Source organism: Ips typographus, linkage group LG1 (genome assembly GCF_016097725.1).
Source record: "Ips typographus isolate SLU linkage group LG1, UJ_Ityp_2.0, whole genome shotgun sequence".
Lineage (NCBI taxonomy): Eukaryota > Metazoa > Arthropoda > Insecta > Coleoptera > Curculionidae > Ips > Ips typographus.
In genome coordinates this window covers 959,300-975,603 of record NC_138422.1, presented here as the reverse complement: position 1 = coordinate 975,603, position 16,304 = coordinate 959,300, and the positions used below count along the sequence as shown (strand labels likewise).

General features: G+C 35.8%; 2 protein-coding genes across 6 annotated transcripts; one reads left to right on the top strand and one right to left on the bottom strand.

Moving 5' to 3' along the window:
* Positions 1-26: 26 nt before the first annotated feature.
* On the bottom strand, positions 27-8,036 carry SdhA (succinate dehydrogenase, subunit A (flavoprotein)). The gene is made up of 11 exons (XM_081989495.1): positions 7,850-8,036; positions 7,399-7,663; positions 6,393-6,621; positions 6,143-6,335; positions 5,802-5,982; positions 5,620-5,742; positions 2,243-2,442; positions 1,890-2,087; positions 1,623-1,828; positions 1,397-1,566; positions 27-499 (listed from the first exon to the last, which is right to left on the bottom strand). Exons 1-11 carry the CDS (start codon positions 7,913-7,915, stop codon positions 339-341), a joined length of 1,992 nt encoding a protein of 663 aa, XP_081845621.1. The 5' UTR covers positions 7,916-8,036; the 3' UTR covers positions 27-338.
* A 364-nt stretch (positions 8,037-8,400) lies between these two features.
* On the top strand, positions 8,401-15,310 carry LOC145735591 (ovarian-specific serine/threonine-protein kinase Lok-like). Of its 5 annotated transcripts, none has more exons than XM_081989597.1 (10): positions 8,401-8,616; positions 8,673-8,829; positions 8,890-9,091; positions 9,146-9,329; positions 9,379-9,504; positions 9,558-9,758; positions 9,817-10,055; positions 14,462-14,642; positions 14,702-14,895; positions 14,955-15,310. In XM_081989597.1, the coding sequence occupies exons 2-10, from the start codon at positions 8,691-8,693 to the stop codon at positions 14,962-14,964; spliced, it is 1,476 nt and encodes a 491-aa protein (XP_081845723.1). In that variant the 5' UTR covers positions 8,401-8,616; positions 8,673-8,690; the 3' UTR covers positions 14,965-15,310. The 5 variants fall into 5 exon arrangements, with proteins under 5 accessions (XP_081845723.1, XP_081845731.1, XP_081845712.1 ...); XM_081989605.1 differs by having other exon boundaries at positions 8,663-8,829; XM_081989586.1 differs by having other exon boundaries at positions 8,652-8,829.
* Positions 15,311-16,304: the final 994 nt, after the last annotated feature.

Below are 16,304 nucleotides of genomic sequence, written 5' to 3'. Positions count from 1 at the left end.
ACTAAACAAAATGAATGCACACTAACTATCGGCAACGTTTTATTTTATTGGGAAATATAAATTTTTACACGAACTTATTAATCGTACAACATCTGTACCCGAATCCCAGGTACCACATTTATATCTTACAAATAAAACAAAAAAATAAATTATAACTAAACAGCTACTAAAATACTTTTCGAAAAAAAAAAACTGCAGCACCCCAGCCCGAAGTTTTCAATTTACTTTTAGAGGCCTGGTCCAAACTCTATGAGAGTAGTAAAAGTACATTCAGAGACAATGCCGTAAACGACCAGCGTGAGTTTACTATCGCCCAAGTGAGTTGGTTTAAGTTTAAATTAATAGGAACGAATCGCGGGGGGTACAGTTTTGCACTCAGATTCGTCTAAGGTAGCGTCGATGACGGCTCTATAGCTGATTTTCACTGAACCAGTTTTGGGGTCGATATCAGCCAAAGTGTGTTTTCTCCAGTGTTCAGACGCTGGCTTCTTTTGTTGTCCTGAAATTTAATCCATCTCAAAGTTTTGATGAAAATCCAAAAAAATGTTTGGTACTGTCACGATTATTTTATCATCCTGAAGATGAGATTTACCCTGACCATTCATTCTAATATTCTAGTAAATAAAGAAAATTTAAATAAATAAGCTTGAATAAAAATTCTATTGTAGGGATGTCAAGTTATTTTTAAGGTAAATAACTAAACCTATCTAACTTACTTTCTACCTAAAAACCCTGCTTCTAAATATATCATTGAAACTACAAATATCTTTAATACAAAAAATTACAAACTACTTATAACTAATACTCTTCGTTAAAGAGTCCAAATTGTCTAAAATAAACCAGTCAGTTGACCAATCTTCTTCTTTTCCGTTGAGGTGGATTTTTAACTGCAAAGGCTGTATCTCGGTAACAGCCGGGAGGCTTCCTCGGTTATCGATTTAACCACTTCTGGAATAGGTCCTCTATATTACAATCTGCTCCATGTCATAACGTGGACTAGACGGTACAATTGCTGGTAGCACTCGGTATTACACTCAGTAACTTCCGTTCCGGAAGCTTTCTAAGATCCCCAGATCTTCAATAGTCTGATTTTTGCTCGAATTTTTTAGAAAACTGACTTTCCAGCTCTCATTAAAAGTCTCTCTTGACAATCAACAACCAAGAACAAAAACAACCTTTTTTCCCACCTTCTACCTCCACGTACCACCTTTTTCACCTCGTTTGAAGTTCATCAAGTAATACTGTTAATTTTCTTAATAACTACATACAATCCTACTAAAACTAACTATAATGGTAAACACTTGACATCCCTACAAAAATGTACCTTTTCTATAAATTAAATTAATAAATTTTCTTTATTTTCTTGAAAAAAAAATCCTTATTTTCAAGACAATACCTTCTATGGGTTTGCTATAGTCGTATTCATCACTACGAGTTTTGTAGTCTTCCCGGGCGTGAGCTCCTCGAGATTCCTTTCTGTTTTCAGCCCCTACAATCGTCATCATGGCGTTCAACATGAGATTTTGCAGTTCAAGAGTCTCCACCAGGTCCGAGTTCCAAATAAGACTGCCAACATAGTTGGTTAAAAAAAGAAACCAGTTTTTAGGCAAGCTTTGTCTAACCTGTTATCGGAAACCTTCAAGTCTTTGAGCTGTCCGTAATGATCCTTCATTTTCACGATACCCTCTTTTAGAACGTCTTCAGTACGAAACACAGCGGCGTGCGTTTGCATGGTTTTTTGCATTTGCAATCGCAACGTTGCCGTAGGCAACGGACCATTGGCGTACCGACACCAATCCAAGTTTGCCACGGTCTCTTCACCTGCGTTCTATAGACAAGTTTCGATTGGAAACAGTGCCAAAAAAACGTTTTGTTGAAAATTAACTTACCGCTTTAATATCTCCAACCGGTTCGCCGGGTTTATGCTCTTCGGCGATAGTTAGAGCGCACGCTCTACCAAACACCACCAAGTCCAACAACGAGTTGGCTCCCAACCGATTAGCTCCGTGTACCGAGCACGACGCCGCTTCTCCACATGCGTACAATCCGGGCACCACCGTGTCGGTGTCATTGCACGACGTCAGCACCTGCGCAACCAATCGGCGAGTGAACGTTGTTCGGACAGCGAGTTGGCGCGTCGGTTTTGAAGCTTCGAGCGTCACCGACATACACAAAAGACAGTACACACGTCTGACGTACTCGAAGCTTCAAAACGAACACTCACTCAAGCGCCACAACGTACTTGGCCCTTGTAGTTTGTGGGCACGCCGCCCATGTTGTAGTGCACCGTCGGAATGACCGGAATTGGTTCGCGGGTTACGTCCACCCCCGCGAAAATCATCGCAGTCTCCGAGATACCGGGCAGTCGTTGGTGGAGTTGTTCGGCCGGTAGATGGTGCAATTGTAGGTAGACGTGGTCTTTTTCAGGACCAACTCCTCTGCCTACAAACGTCAACAGTGCAAAATTCTGTGTTATACAGTGCCATTCCATCATTTTGTTGATACCCTTCTTGCGGAGCTAGTTTACGCGTACGTCATCAATGCTGACGTCAATATAACCATATGAATCAAAGCTTTGTCAAAAAACCTTTTGAATGGGCCTATCCCACATATCATAAATTTTTGTTCTAATGACTGGAATCGAAAGAATAGGATCAAAAAACTAATTTTTCATATTCTTGAAGAAAAAATTATGGTCGTAAATGTTCCTACATTAGTTTGAATTTGTCCATTAAATTTAAAAGATCTGTTTTGGCGCGCACGTGAAGTACGTAATTCTGGGCGATTTTATTGGCTGTTGCACGCCAACTGTTTCACTTCTTGTCGCTGATTGGTTGATAGTGTAGTACGTCACTGGCGGTGGGCGTTTTAAACATGAGATTAATGTAGTTTTTATCATCATTTTTTTTCTATTTAGACTTAATATTTTTGAAAACAAAAAAATACGGGTATAATATTTTCAATCCGTCTTTAAAGTTATGAAGTTTATGAATAAAAAAAAATTGTGGGACAGGCCCATTCATATTATGACAAACGGCGTGTCTAGAGCAGTGTTGCCAAATGTATTTTCTTTTTCGGGATAGATGTGTTGAATAAATTGGGGCAGTTCAGACATTCATCATATTATATTACCTATATACAGTGTGTCCGTAAAGTTGCGCATATATTTTATTAAAAACCAAGGATTTGTTTTCTGGGAAAACGCTCGGACACGTCAATACTTATTTCTTATTGCGATTTTTTTGACAATAAATTCATGTATACAGGGTGACCCAAAAACAAGTTATCACTGTCAACTTTATTTTTTCAAATGGAAACCATTTTAGGATTCTGCATCCAATTCCAAGTAAAACATCATATCATATCATCTATTATATCATATAGATTTTTTTAAGAACAATGACGATCAGGCTTCTGGCCAGACCAGGATGAATTCCTACTCCTGCTGAGTTTACACCGTTTCGGTTTGTTACTATTGGCAATGTTGCCAAGTCAAAATATTTAATGACGGTAGAATAATCAGTCAAAAAACGGTAGATAACGCTAGGTGAAAACAAATTCATTCATTTTACATTATTATACAGGGTGTCTTTGATTGATTGTTCCTTGCTATAAAAACCGTACTTCAAAAATACAGATCACGTGGTTTTAAAGGATAATTTAACTAAACAGTCACGTGACTATTGTCAAAATCATAAATCTCAAAAACTCGTTTAATATCAAATACTACAAGTAAACGTTTCTAAACCCTGATTTTGGCAACTTTAAGGCATAGTTTGACAGTTTTGACGTTAGTGACAGTTGTCACGTGATTGTAGACCCCTATTTAGCTAGACGGTCACGTGACAATTGTCAAAACAACTGTCATAAATCTCAAAAACACGTTTTATATCAAGTACTACAAGAAAACGTTTCTAAACCCTGATTTTTGCAACTTTAGAGCATAGTTTGACAGTTTTGACGTTATTGACAGTTGTCACGTGATTTCAGAAGACTATTTAGTTAGACGGTCACGTGACAATTGTCAAAACAACTGTCATAAATCTCAAATACACGTTTTATATCAAATACTATAAGTAAACGTTTGTAAACCCTGATTTTTGCAACTTTAGAGCATAGTTTGACAGTTTTGACGTTAGTGACAGTTGTCACGTGATTGTAAAACCCTATTTAGCTAGACGCTCACGTGACAATTGTCAAAATAACTGTCATAAACCTCAAAAACACGTTTTATATCAAATATTACAAGTAAACGTTTATAAACACTGATTTTTGCAACTTTAGAGCATAGTTTGACAGTTTTGACGTTAGTTTGAGTTGTCACGTGATTGTAGAACCCTATTTAGCTAGACGCTCACGTGACAATTGTCAAAATAACTGGCATAAATCTCAAAAACACGTTTTATATCAAGTACTACAAGAAAACGTTTCTAAACCCTGATTTTTGCAACTTTAGAGCATGGTTTGACAGTTTTGACAGTTCTCACCTAATCGTAGAACACTATTTAGTTAGACGGTCACGTGACAATTGTCAAAATAACTGTCATAAATCTCAAAAACACATTTTATATCAAGTACTACAAGAAAACGTTTCAAAACCCTGATTTTTGCAATTTTAGGGCATAGTTTGACAGTTTTGACGTTATTGACAGTTGTCACGTGATTTCAGAAGACTATTTAGCTAGACTATGAACAGTTATTTTGACAATTGACAATTGTCAAAATAACTGTTAAATCTCAGAAAATAGTCTGGTTTCGAAACCTGTGTTAAAATGTAATTCTTGTAAATTCTATTAAAATTTTGACAAAAGTGGCAGATATCACGTGGTTTTAGAGAATAATTTGGAGTAAAAAATGACTGTTTTAAGCGCATTTTTAAAATCCTTATTAAATTTCCTATTCAAATTGCAAAAGTATATGAAAAGTTTCACAACCAACATAACGGCAATAAAGTAATTAAAAACGGTAGATTATATACAAAAAATAGGAGAACGGTAAAAGAACTACAAAAACGGTAGATATACCGTTTTAACGGTAGACCTGGCAACATTGGTTGTGGACTATATTTAGGTATCGGCGCATTTGAAAGAATGAGAAAAGTCAATATTATTTGTTTTTTTTTTTGTTTCTTGATTAATCTTTATTGTTCCATTTAATAAAGGCGTAGATTTTGGAAACTATAGATATTGGAAATGAAGTAGATCTACCCCAATCGGGGTAGCTTTGGCAACGCTGGTCTAGAGTTACTGATGAATGATATTACATTTTAAGAAAAACTAAGAACAATCTTGATAGTTGTTGTGCAACATCTGGTGACATCTGTCCTCCACTCTTTGAGTTAGAAAGTACAAAAGGCGTTCCCAAATCTAGGAACAGCCCCATGAATGCGCCATCATTCGGTAAACACCGACTATATCATTTACTGAATCAACATTTTAAATTGCGATTTGTTATTGTTTATATCAATTCTTACAAACGCGAATTGAACTATACTTGACAGGAACTGTCAAAAGTTGTAAAACTTGAGCTGGCGCTACTGTCAACATAATAATTAGTATGTGTATTATTTGGTCCCAACCCCCAAACATCTATCCACAACATGACTTAAATATTACTCACCTTCTCTAATTTCCATGGTCATACTCCTAGACACCACATCCCTGGAGGCCAAATCTTTAGCCACCGGAGCGTAACGCTCCATAAATCTCTCGCCCTGGGAGTTGATCAGGTATCCACCCTCACCTACAACCAGCACAAATTCAGAAAAACCGCCCTAAACTTAACAATCGAAAAGCCGGCACCTCTGCAACCTTCGGTGATTAAGCAACCAGCTCCGTAAATGCCCGTAGGATGGAACTGGACGAATTCCAAGTCCTGACTGGGTAATCCAGCCCTGGCTACCATTGCAGTACCGTCACCTGTACAAGTATGAGCTGATGTGCAAGAAAAGAAGGCTCTTCCATAGCCTCCAGTGGCTAAAACCTGTTGATATATGCTAAAATCGTTTTAGGTGTAACAGAGCTTAAAAAGTTTAAGTTGATTAGTAGTAGAGAAGTAAAAACATGTGATTAATCCTACAAAATCAACAAAAAAACTTTACCAACCCCAAAATTCATCACACAAAACATAACAAGCAACTTACCGTATTTTTCGCTTTAAACCTGTGAATTGTGCCATCTTCAAGACATAGCGCTACTACTCCTTTGCAAACGCCTCCCTCCATAATCAAATCCAGAGCGAAATACTCCACAAAGAAATGACAGTCGTATTTCAAACTTTGTCCGTATAGTGTGTGCAACAAACTGTGACCAGTCCTGTCCGCTACGCAGCAGCACCTGCGTCAAATCTGTCATAAATTGGACAAGCGGTGATATCCCAAGGGATTCGGGTACCTGTGCGCCTGCCCGCCTTTACCAAACTTCAAGGACTGCCCGCCAAAAGCTCTCTGATAGATTTTACCCTCCGTGGTTCTGGAAAAAGGCACTCCGGTGTTTTCGAGCTCTATGACAGCTTTGGGAGCTTCCCGGGTCATGTAATGGATGGCGTCTTGGTCTCCTAGCCAATCCGAACCTTTAACAGTGTCGTACATGTGCCACTGCCATTGGTCCTCTTCCATATTACCTTTAAAAAGTATTTAACAAGTGTTAACCGGAAAATTAATAGAAGTTTATTGAAAAATAATGCAACCCGGAAAAACAGATAATCAGTTCAACATCGACATACATAACCTCCATTACCGGTACTAATCTAGTAACCAACCAACAAAAAACAAAAGTTACTATATATCAAGACTACCAACCCACTAAACATAAATGCACAGCTGACTGCGTGTTTTGTGGGTTGTCTATTGGAACATAAATATTCAAATATTATCTCAACAACAAGTAATGTTAGTTTTTTTGGGTTTTTTTGACCTAAAACTCAAATCAAAGTAACATAGGCTTAATTGAAAGAAAAATATTATGATTTCTACTGTTAAAAAGCTAATCTTGCATAAAATTCACACAACCCAAGTTCATGTAATTATTAATCATAAGGAAGCCTAAACATTATTAATTATTATAAGATAACTAACTGAAAGACACTTAAATCTAAAAATAAACTAATTATTGATAAGTCTGTTAGAATTTAGCACTGGCTGAACTTTGGACTTGGGAATTTCCTTACAGGTCTGTAAAAGTACTCCCCCAAACAAAACTAGTTTATTAATCTAAACCCTCTTGATAGTTGTAATATTTCAGTGTTAAATCTAGTGTAGGTACTTAAAACAAGACTACTAGTCTCCCAATAACAACTAACAAACAACAAAGTAGCAACATACTTAAACTGGGATTAAGTTCCAACTGATAACATACCAAAGTAGTAAAAACAATTAACTGAGCCCTACAATGTACTCACCTAAGGCTGCATTGATACCCCCTTGAGCAGCGACAGTATGAGATCTAGTAGGAAACAATTTGGTGATCACTGCTGTTCTGAAGCCCTCATGGACCAGCCCAAATGCAGCTCGAAGACCAGCCCCACCTGCACCAACCACCACAGCATCGTAACTGTGATCGATACAAGGATAGGCCTGCGAGCCCGCTCCACTGTCGTTCTGTTTGGCATTCTGTCGGTCTACGTTTACGTGTAGGGCTCTGCTTGACACTAGACTGACCGGGTTCTAAAACATGCAAAGTTAAATTCCTGGCAAAAGGAGTTTGGTTGGGGGTGCTGTTACTAGGAGCCCTACTTCAACGCAAGTTTTCCGCAAGCACCCAACCACCCCAAATGTTGGAGTTAAAAGGCAAATCGCGAAAAAAAGTTACATAACAAAATTACAGCTCACCTAAACCAGGTGCTAACCTACCTTGTTCAAAGCATAATTTAAGCAGCTTTTAACGAAACCGGTATTTAACTTCAGAATACTGCTCATGATAGTCTGGAAATCCGAATTTAAGTGGAAAATAAGAAATAACAACGTTTGGATTTCATAAAAGGTCGCGCCAAGCGTCGAGGGGGGAACAGCAGCCAGGAATTTGTGATTTTTCAGAATTTTTTTCCGGTCTACCGGTTGCGAGCACGCCAATGAAGTGAAATTTTTGTTGTTTCTCACTCTGATACGCACGACGGTGCGATAAAGAAGAACAAATTGACACTTGACAAGACAGTGGCATATCAATTTTGGTCATTGGTGGTAAGTTGTCAGATTTCAGACATTTGTCCGGTTGCACAATCAGAACCAACACAATCGGAATTTTAAGAATTCGTTTAGTTAAACTAGGTATTAAAAAAAATTGAATCCAAAGTTTGTGGGTTTCACTGGAAACCCAGTACGCAAGAACACCGATCCTTTAAAAAAAATGGCAACACTGTCTTGCCGCCAAAATTTGACAGTTGAGCGATTGGTAAAACTTATGGTGGGGGAGAGTTGATTGTTGATTTAGTTTTATTTGTTTTCTTTTTTTGTGACTATTTTTTGTTACCAGCTTTTTTTTCAATTTTCCCCTAAAAAAGTAGGTGCATTTAACTTTTAGCAAGTGCTATAATGTGACTTTCAATTAACTTTAATAAGTTGGTGGTGTTGTTTCCTGTTTTTACCCTCTTTTTGTGGGTTTTAACAATTTTTCTTTGAAGGTATAAAGACTGCATATTATGTCTCAATTGTGTAGGTTTTCTTAAGTTTTATAAAGGTTAGTATACTGAGAGAGATGTCTGAAGGTGAGGAAGTTTTGCCTTCTACCCTAACACCCAAAGAAAATGAGGTGACTGCTTTGTGCACTCCATCTGAGAGGTGCAAGCTGCCTTGGGGTAGGCTAGTAACGTGTCAAATGTTCCTACAGAATGTTGGTAAATTGATATTTAAAAGTAAAATTTATGAAAATTAATTGTTTCCCTAATCATTTATAGACCTAGTTAATACATTTACTTTTGGTCGACTAGAGACCTGCACTGTATCTCTAACAAGAAAAATAAATCCCAATGAAAATTTGTTAATGATTTCAAAGGTTCACTTTGAAATCAAAAAAGGCAATGATGGTTTAGTGTATCTGACTGATTTTAGTAAAAATGGAACATTTTTAAATAAGGAAATTGTAGGTACAGGAAAATGGTAATGAATTCAGTTGTGAGACACTGCTGCCACTTTTACAGTTACTTTTTGTAGTGTAATCCTGAAAAGCAAAGATGAGATTGCAATTGCTGCTCCCTCAAAAACTGTGTACATTTTTTTAAACCTCAGTCAGGAGGAGGACAATGACTTTTTACCCAGAGAGTTGTCTGATAAGTATGTTAGTATCCAACAATTGGGCAGGGGGGCTTGTGGAGAGGTTCGACTTGTTAAACACAGAGTAAGACTCTTCTGTTACATCTCAAAGTCAGTTAACACGTTGTTTTCAGGAAACTTTGAACAGTTATGCAGTAAAAAAAATTATAATGACACAAACTGAAAGTGCATTAAATCATAAAATAAACCATCCACTAAAAGTGAAACGTGAAATCTCAATCCTCTCCAAACTGTCACATGTAAGATAAAATTTACCGTTGTGCTATATCAGTCTTAAACAATAATTTTTCAGCCTTGTGTTATTAGCATGATTGATTTTTTCCAAGTGAGCAGGGAAATATTTATTATCCTTCCTTACATGCGTGGTGGAGAGTTAACTAAAAGAATCCTTGAAAGTGCCATGCCAGAAGATAGAGTGAAATTCTACTTTTTTCAAATACTTAGTGGTATTCACTACCTCCACTCTGAAGGTGTGATACACAGAGACTTAAAGGTACTACTTTACTTATTTAATATTGTTGGTTTGTTTATTAATTTACCTAAATGTGCAGCCTGAAAACATGCTGCTGTTGGACGACAGAGAGGAAACTCTGTTAAAAATTTGTGATTTTGGCTTGAGTAAATTGACTGAAGATAGTGTGGCGACCACTATATGCGGTACATTAAAATATGTTGCGCCTGAGGTTATGAATAAGAATTTTCGCGAAGGAATGGTGTACGGGAAACGAGCCGATGTGTGGAGTTTAGGGGTTATCCTCTATTTTATGGTTACAAGGGAGTTACCCTTTAAGTGAGTACCAAGTTGAGAATTTATTAAGAGTTTTTATGTAATATTCACTTTGAACAAATTTTTAACTTGACGGTGGTCTGGAATTCCCTGCATTAAACTATGGACCTGTAGATTGATTGAATGATGAATTAACAAGAAGTTACACAGCTTGTTATTAATCAAAAAAGAAAAAAAAGTGCAAATATAATTATTAGAGTCTGGATTTCTAGAAATTTTGCTTTTTTTAAATAATAATGATTTATACATCTTTCTCTTTTTGTGCTTATTTACTGCTATTTTTGTATGGTTTCATTAGTTTTTTTTACAAAACAAGTTTTTCAAGTTTTTAAAACTAAACTAATAAGTGCTTTGACAGAAAAAAATTGCTATATTGAAATATTGTAGGCTTCTGAATGACAGAAACATGTTGCAAAATGTATAAGTGTCTATTTACAACCTTAAACTGACCAAAAATTTCCAAATACTCCTGAAGAGGTCTAAAAAAACATTCCAAAACACTATAAAACCTCTAAAATGCCTTGCAAAGTTTACAAAGCAGCCTAGAAGCTTCTAAAAGCTTCCAAATGCTTTTCAATTTATCTAGAAACTCTCAAAAGCTTCTGTATGCTTCTATAGGAGTTTAACAGCTTCCAAAAGTTTCTGAATCCATCTACAAGGTTTCAAATGTCTTAAAGGCAGTCCAGAACTTTCAAGGCTCTTTAAACTGCCCAAATACCTTCTAAATACTCCTAAAGTAGTCTAAAAAGATTTTAAAACACTACAGAAACTCCAAAATATGTCTAAAGTCTTCCAATACAGTCTAGAAGCTTTTAAAACACTTTAAAGGCTTCCAAATAATCTTTAACTAGTCTAGAGGATCTCAAAAAATTTCAAGGCAGTCAAAAAGTTTCTGTATACCTACTTCTAAAGCAGTTTAAAAGCTTCCATAAGTTTCTAAAACCGTCCATAAGTTTTCAAATGCTTTAAAAGCAGTCCAAAACCTTCAATGCTTTTTAAATTCTCCAGAAACCTTCCAAATACTCCTAAAGTAGTCTAAAAAGGTTTTAAAACACTACAAAAACTCCAAAATATGTCTAAAGTCTTCCAAAACAGTCTAGAAGCTTTCAAAAGCTTTTAGAACACTCTAAAGGCTTCCAAATAATCTTTAACTAGTCTAGAAGATCTCAAAAAATTTCAAGCCAGTCAAGAAGCTTCTGTATACTTCTAAAGCAGTTTAAAAGCTTCCATAAGTTTTCAAATGCTTTAAAAGCAGTCCAAAACCTTCAATGCTTTTTAAATTCTCCAGAAACCTTCCAAATGCTCCTAAAGTCATCTAAAAATATTTCAAAATACTACAGAAACTCCCAAATGGTTCCACAAAAACTTTTAAAACAGTCTAGAAGCTCTCAAAACATTTCAAGACGTTCTAAAAGTTTTTGCATGCTTTTAGAGCAGTTTAAAAGCTTCCAAAAGTTTCTAGAACCGTTTACAAGGTTTCAAATGCCTTAAAAGCAGTCCAGAACTTTCAATGCTCTTTAAACTGTCTAAGCACCTTCCAAATGCCTCTAAAGTAGTCTGAAAAGGTTTTAAACCAGTACAGAAACTCCAAAATGCTTCTAAAGCAGTCGGATGTCTTTCAAAACAGTCTAGAAGCTTCCAAAAGCTTTTAAAACACGCTAAAAGCTTCCAAATAATCTTCAACTAGTCTAGAAGCTCTCAAAAAATTTCGAGGCAGTCTGAAAGCTTCCGCATGCTTCTAAAGCAGTTTCAAAGCTTTCAAAAGTTCAAATTGACATGTCTTGAAAGCAGTCCATCTTCAATGCTCCTAAAGTAGTCTAAAAAGATTTCAAAACACTACAGAAACTCCAAAATGCTTCTCAAGCAGTCAAAAGCCTTTCAAAATAGTCTAGAAACTTCCAAAAGTAGTTAGAACAGTCTAAAAGATTCCAAATAATCCTCAACTAGTTCAGAAGCTCTTAAAAAAATTCAATGCAGTCTAAAAGCTTTCCTATGCTTCTAAAGCAGTTTAAAAGCGTCCAAAATTTCAAATTCACATGTCTTAAAAGCAGTCCAGAACCTTCAATGCTCCTAAAGTAGTCTGAAAAAATTTCAAAACACTACAGAAACTTCACAATGCTTCTAAAGCAGTCGGAAGTCTTTCAAAACAGTCTAGAAGCTTCCAAAGCTCTTAAAACACGCTAAAGGCTTCCAAATAATCTTCAACTAGTCTAGAAGCTCTCAAAAAATTTCAAGGCAGTCTGAAAGCTTCCGTATGCTTCTAAAGCAGTTTAAAAGCGTCCAAAAATTCAAATTGACATGTCTTGAAAGCAGTCCAGAACCTTCAATGCTCCTAAAGTAGTCTGAAAAAATTTCAAAACACTACAGAAACTTCACAATGCTTCTAAAGCAGTCGGAAGTCTTTCAAAACAGTCTAGAAGCTTCCAAAGCTTTTAAAACACGCTAAAGGCTTCCAAATAATCTTCAACTAGTCTAGAAGCTCTCAAAAAATTTCAAGGCAGTCTGAAAGCTTCCGTATGCTTCTAAAGCAGTTTAAAAGCGTCCAAAAGTTCAAATTGACATGTCTTGAAAGCAGTCCAGAACCTTCAATGCTCCTAAAGTAGTCTGAAAAAATTCCAAAACACTACAAAACTCCAAAATGCTTCTAAAGCAGTCGGAAGTCTTTCAAAACAGTCTAGAACCTTTCAAAATCGTTTAGAACAGTCTAAAAGATTCCAAACGCTTTTCAACTAGTCTAGAAGCTCCCAGAAGATATTAAAGCAGTTTAGAAGCTTCTAAAAAATTTTGTGAACCGTGTAAGAGATCCCAAATGCCTCTAAAGCATTCCAGAACCTTCAATATGCTGTTTAAATAGTCCAAAAACCTTCAAGCTCTCAAGTAGTTCAAAATATTTTTGAAAGTTTTCAAAACAGTCTAAATTCGTCCGTATGCTTCTAATAATAATAATAATAATGATATTTATTTAGCCCAATGGCTACATAATTTCACAAATATATCAACAAAGAACAATATAAACACAATTATTACAAATTAAAAACAATGAGCTTGTATATGTCGACGAAGTTGTTTTTTAAAAATGTTCAAACTCTCACAGTCTTTGAGATGCGGCGGGAGATTATTGAAATCCAATAATCCTCTATACAATAACGAGTTTGAAACAATATTGGTCCCTGGTCTCACATTAATAATAAAATCAGTTTTATTCCGAGTATTGTATTCATGAGTATCACTAAAAGTCTTTACCTTATTGCACACATAATCAGGCAAAATCCTATTCTTAATTTTAAAAATAAAAACAAAAGCGTTGAAAACTATTTTTTGCTTAACAGACAACAAATCAGTACAGCTCAACATGTTTCTAATAGGCGTATATCTGTCACACTTTATCATTATCCGCATCGCTTTGTTTTGAATCCGCTGGAATTCATCGATAATGTAGTTTGGCATGTTAAAAAGCAAAGTACTGCAAAACTCAAGATGTGGTTGAGCCAGGACATTATACAGCAGTCGCTTTGTATACATTGACAGAGATTTATCTATTCTTGCAATAAAACCTCTTACGCGCAAATTTCTTCATACAGTATTCTGCATGGGCCCGGAATTTTAACTCTGCATCGAGCACTACTCCTAAATACTTTATTTCCTCACAGCCTTCTATCTTAAAGTTATTTATCTTAATCTCTATTTCACTTTTATTTAGCACCGATAGTTTACACTTTTTCCCGAAAACACAAAATTTGCATTTAGCAAGATTTACACTCAATTTGTTAACACAAAGTTAAATATCAATTTTAAATCCATATTCATGTTTTGTTGCAACTGCCGAATGTCTTTTCCAATTACATACAACATCGTGTCACCCGCAAACATTTCAATTTTTGACGTATTAACAACTTTTGCAATATCGTTGATATAAACAAGAAACAACAAGGGGCCCAAAATAGTACCTTGCGGTACACCATGTTTAACTATCATACACTTAGATACAGCCTCTCTAAACTTAACTACTTGAAATCTATCGTCTAAATATGACTTAAACCACTTTAATACAGAACCATTTAGACCTATTTGTTCTAATTTTATTAAAAGAATGTCTCTATTTATTGTTTCGAAAGCACGTTTAAAATCCAAAAATACTGCCAGAACATAGTTACCATTATCCATCTCATTGGCACACATACAGAACAAAACACACTACAGATATTCATAACAACTGATTCTCTCTAGATCTAAAGCAATTTGATATCTTAAAAAAAAATCTAGAAGTTGAAATTGAAAAGTTTTGTGCTTTTTTTTCACAACTTTAGTGCTTTTTTAATCCGAACTCTAATAATTATACTGGATTCACATACATGTGGACTTTAACCCACGTTTCATGGACTTTATATAGTTTTTTGGATCTTTTTTAGAGGAAGCGACTATAAAACTGTCATGAACAATATCCTGCAAGGAAATTGCGATCTCACCAAAGGAGTTTGGAGCAATCCAGAAAAAGCATTGCTAAAAAGCCTATTAGAACAAATGCTGACAGTGATACCAGAACGGCGTATAACCGTTTATGGTATTTTCCAACACCAGTGGCTGTTATACGTACGTGTCGACTGTACTTAAAAAAATCAAAATTCTCACCCAAATTGTTTCGTATATAGGATCACTGCGTGAAACACCGCGTGAGACAGCTGATACGAGAACAGAACTCTTCCGTATCGAATGATAGCTTGTTGGATACGCCAACTCCAAAAAAGTTTAAATTTTCCTCCAGTTCCAGTGATTCCTTCGAGTCGAGTAGCACCGTAAGTGGATGTGGGAACAATTATTGTTCGAATTCAACGGTTTGTTGCAAGTAAGTTAAATGTTGTTGTGTTCGTTTAAAGTTAAGTTTTATCTACTTACCACCTATAGTATTACGTAGGGCGTTTTGACAGGGAAAGTCAGGCAATTTTTGATGTGCAGTATAATATTGTCGACAAAACCTTCTTGCATCACAATTTTGTTTCTACTTGATGCCTTTGTGCAGAATCTCAAGTTATTTGTGATATACGTATTACCTTGTATTTTTTTACGTTAGGTATAAGTACAAAGACATGTTTAGCACTAGTTGTTCCAGGCAATGTTTTTGTCGTTTTTCTGATTACTATTGTAATCGTTTTGTACCTTTTAAGTGTTTAAACCATGTTAATGTCCGTTTACGCTTACGTTATATCGTTATATTTTTTATATCATTTTTCTACTGGTTTGTCAATAAAATGATGAGACCACTGATGATTATAATTTATCCTGTTTTGTACCTAGTGTCCTCGGCCGTATCTCAGAAACCGTACGTATGACTTTGGGGTTACAAAAATTACTGGGTAAATTGGCCATGAAGAATCGCTGGAAAATATTTTCACATCATATTAACACTACGCTAATTGATTTTGTCCAAAGTTACCCCATTTTGTGGGATTCTAAGCACCCTCAACACAAGGATAATAATGCCTTGAAGAAGGCTTGGCTTCAGATTGCCAATCGAATGAAAACAATAGGTATTCGGTACAGTCAGAGAGAAAAGTCGCTGTCAAAGTTTGAACTGCCAGAAACACAGTTTGAAAAGACAGTCAGCAACAAAATCGTCTGTTAAACTCACTTGGAGTGAGAAAATGACAGTTTTAAGCACATTTTTGGAATCCTCATTAAATTTCTTATCCAATAACCTAAAAAAAAATTACAAAATTCGGTACAGTCAGGGAGAAAAGTGCTGCCAAAGTTTGAACTGGCAGAAACACAGTTTGAAAAGACACTCAGCGACAAAATCGTCTGTTAAACTCACTTGGAGTGAGAAAATGACAGTTTTAAGCACATTTTTGGAATCCTCATTAAATTTCTTATCCAATAACCTAAAAAAAAATTACAAAATTCGGTACAGTCAGGGAGAAAAGTGCTGCCAAAGTTTGAACTGCCAGAGACACAATTTGAAAGGACAGTCAGAGACAAAATCGTCTGTAAAACCCACTTGTAGTGTGAAAATGACAGTTTTAAGCACATTTTTGGAATCCTCGTTAAATTTTCTATTCAGTTACTTAGAAAAACCGTATAAAATGTGGTACAGTCTGGGAGAAAAGCAGTGTCAAATTTTGAACTAAAAGAAACACAGTTTGGAAGGACAGTCAGGGACAAAATCGCTGGTAAAACCCACTTCTAGTCAGAAAATGTTTGATTTAAGTACATTTTTGGAATCCTCATTAAATTTCCTATTCAATAGCCAAAAAAAAA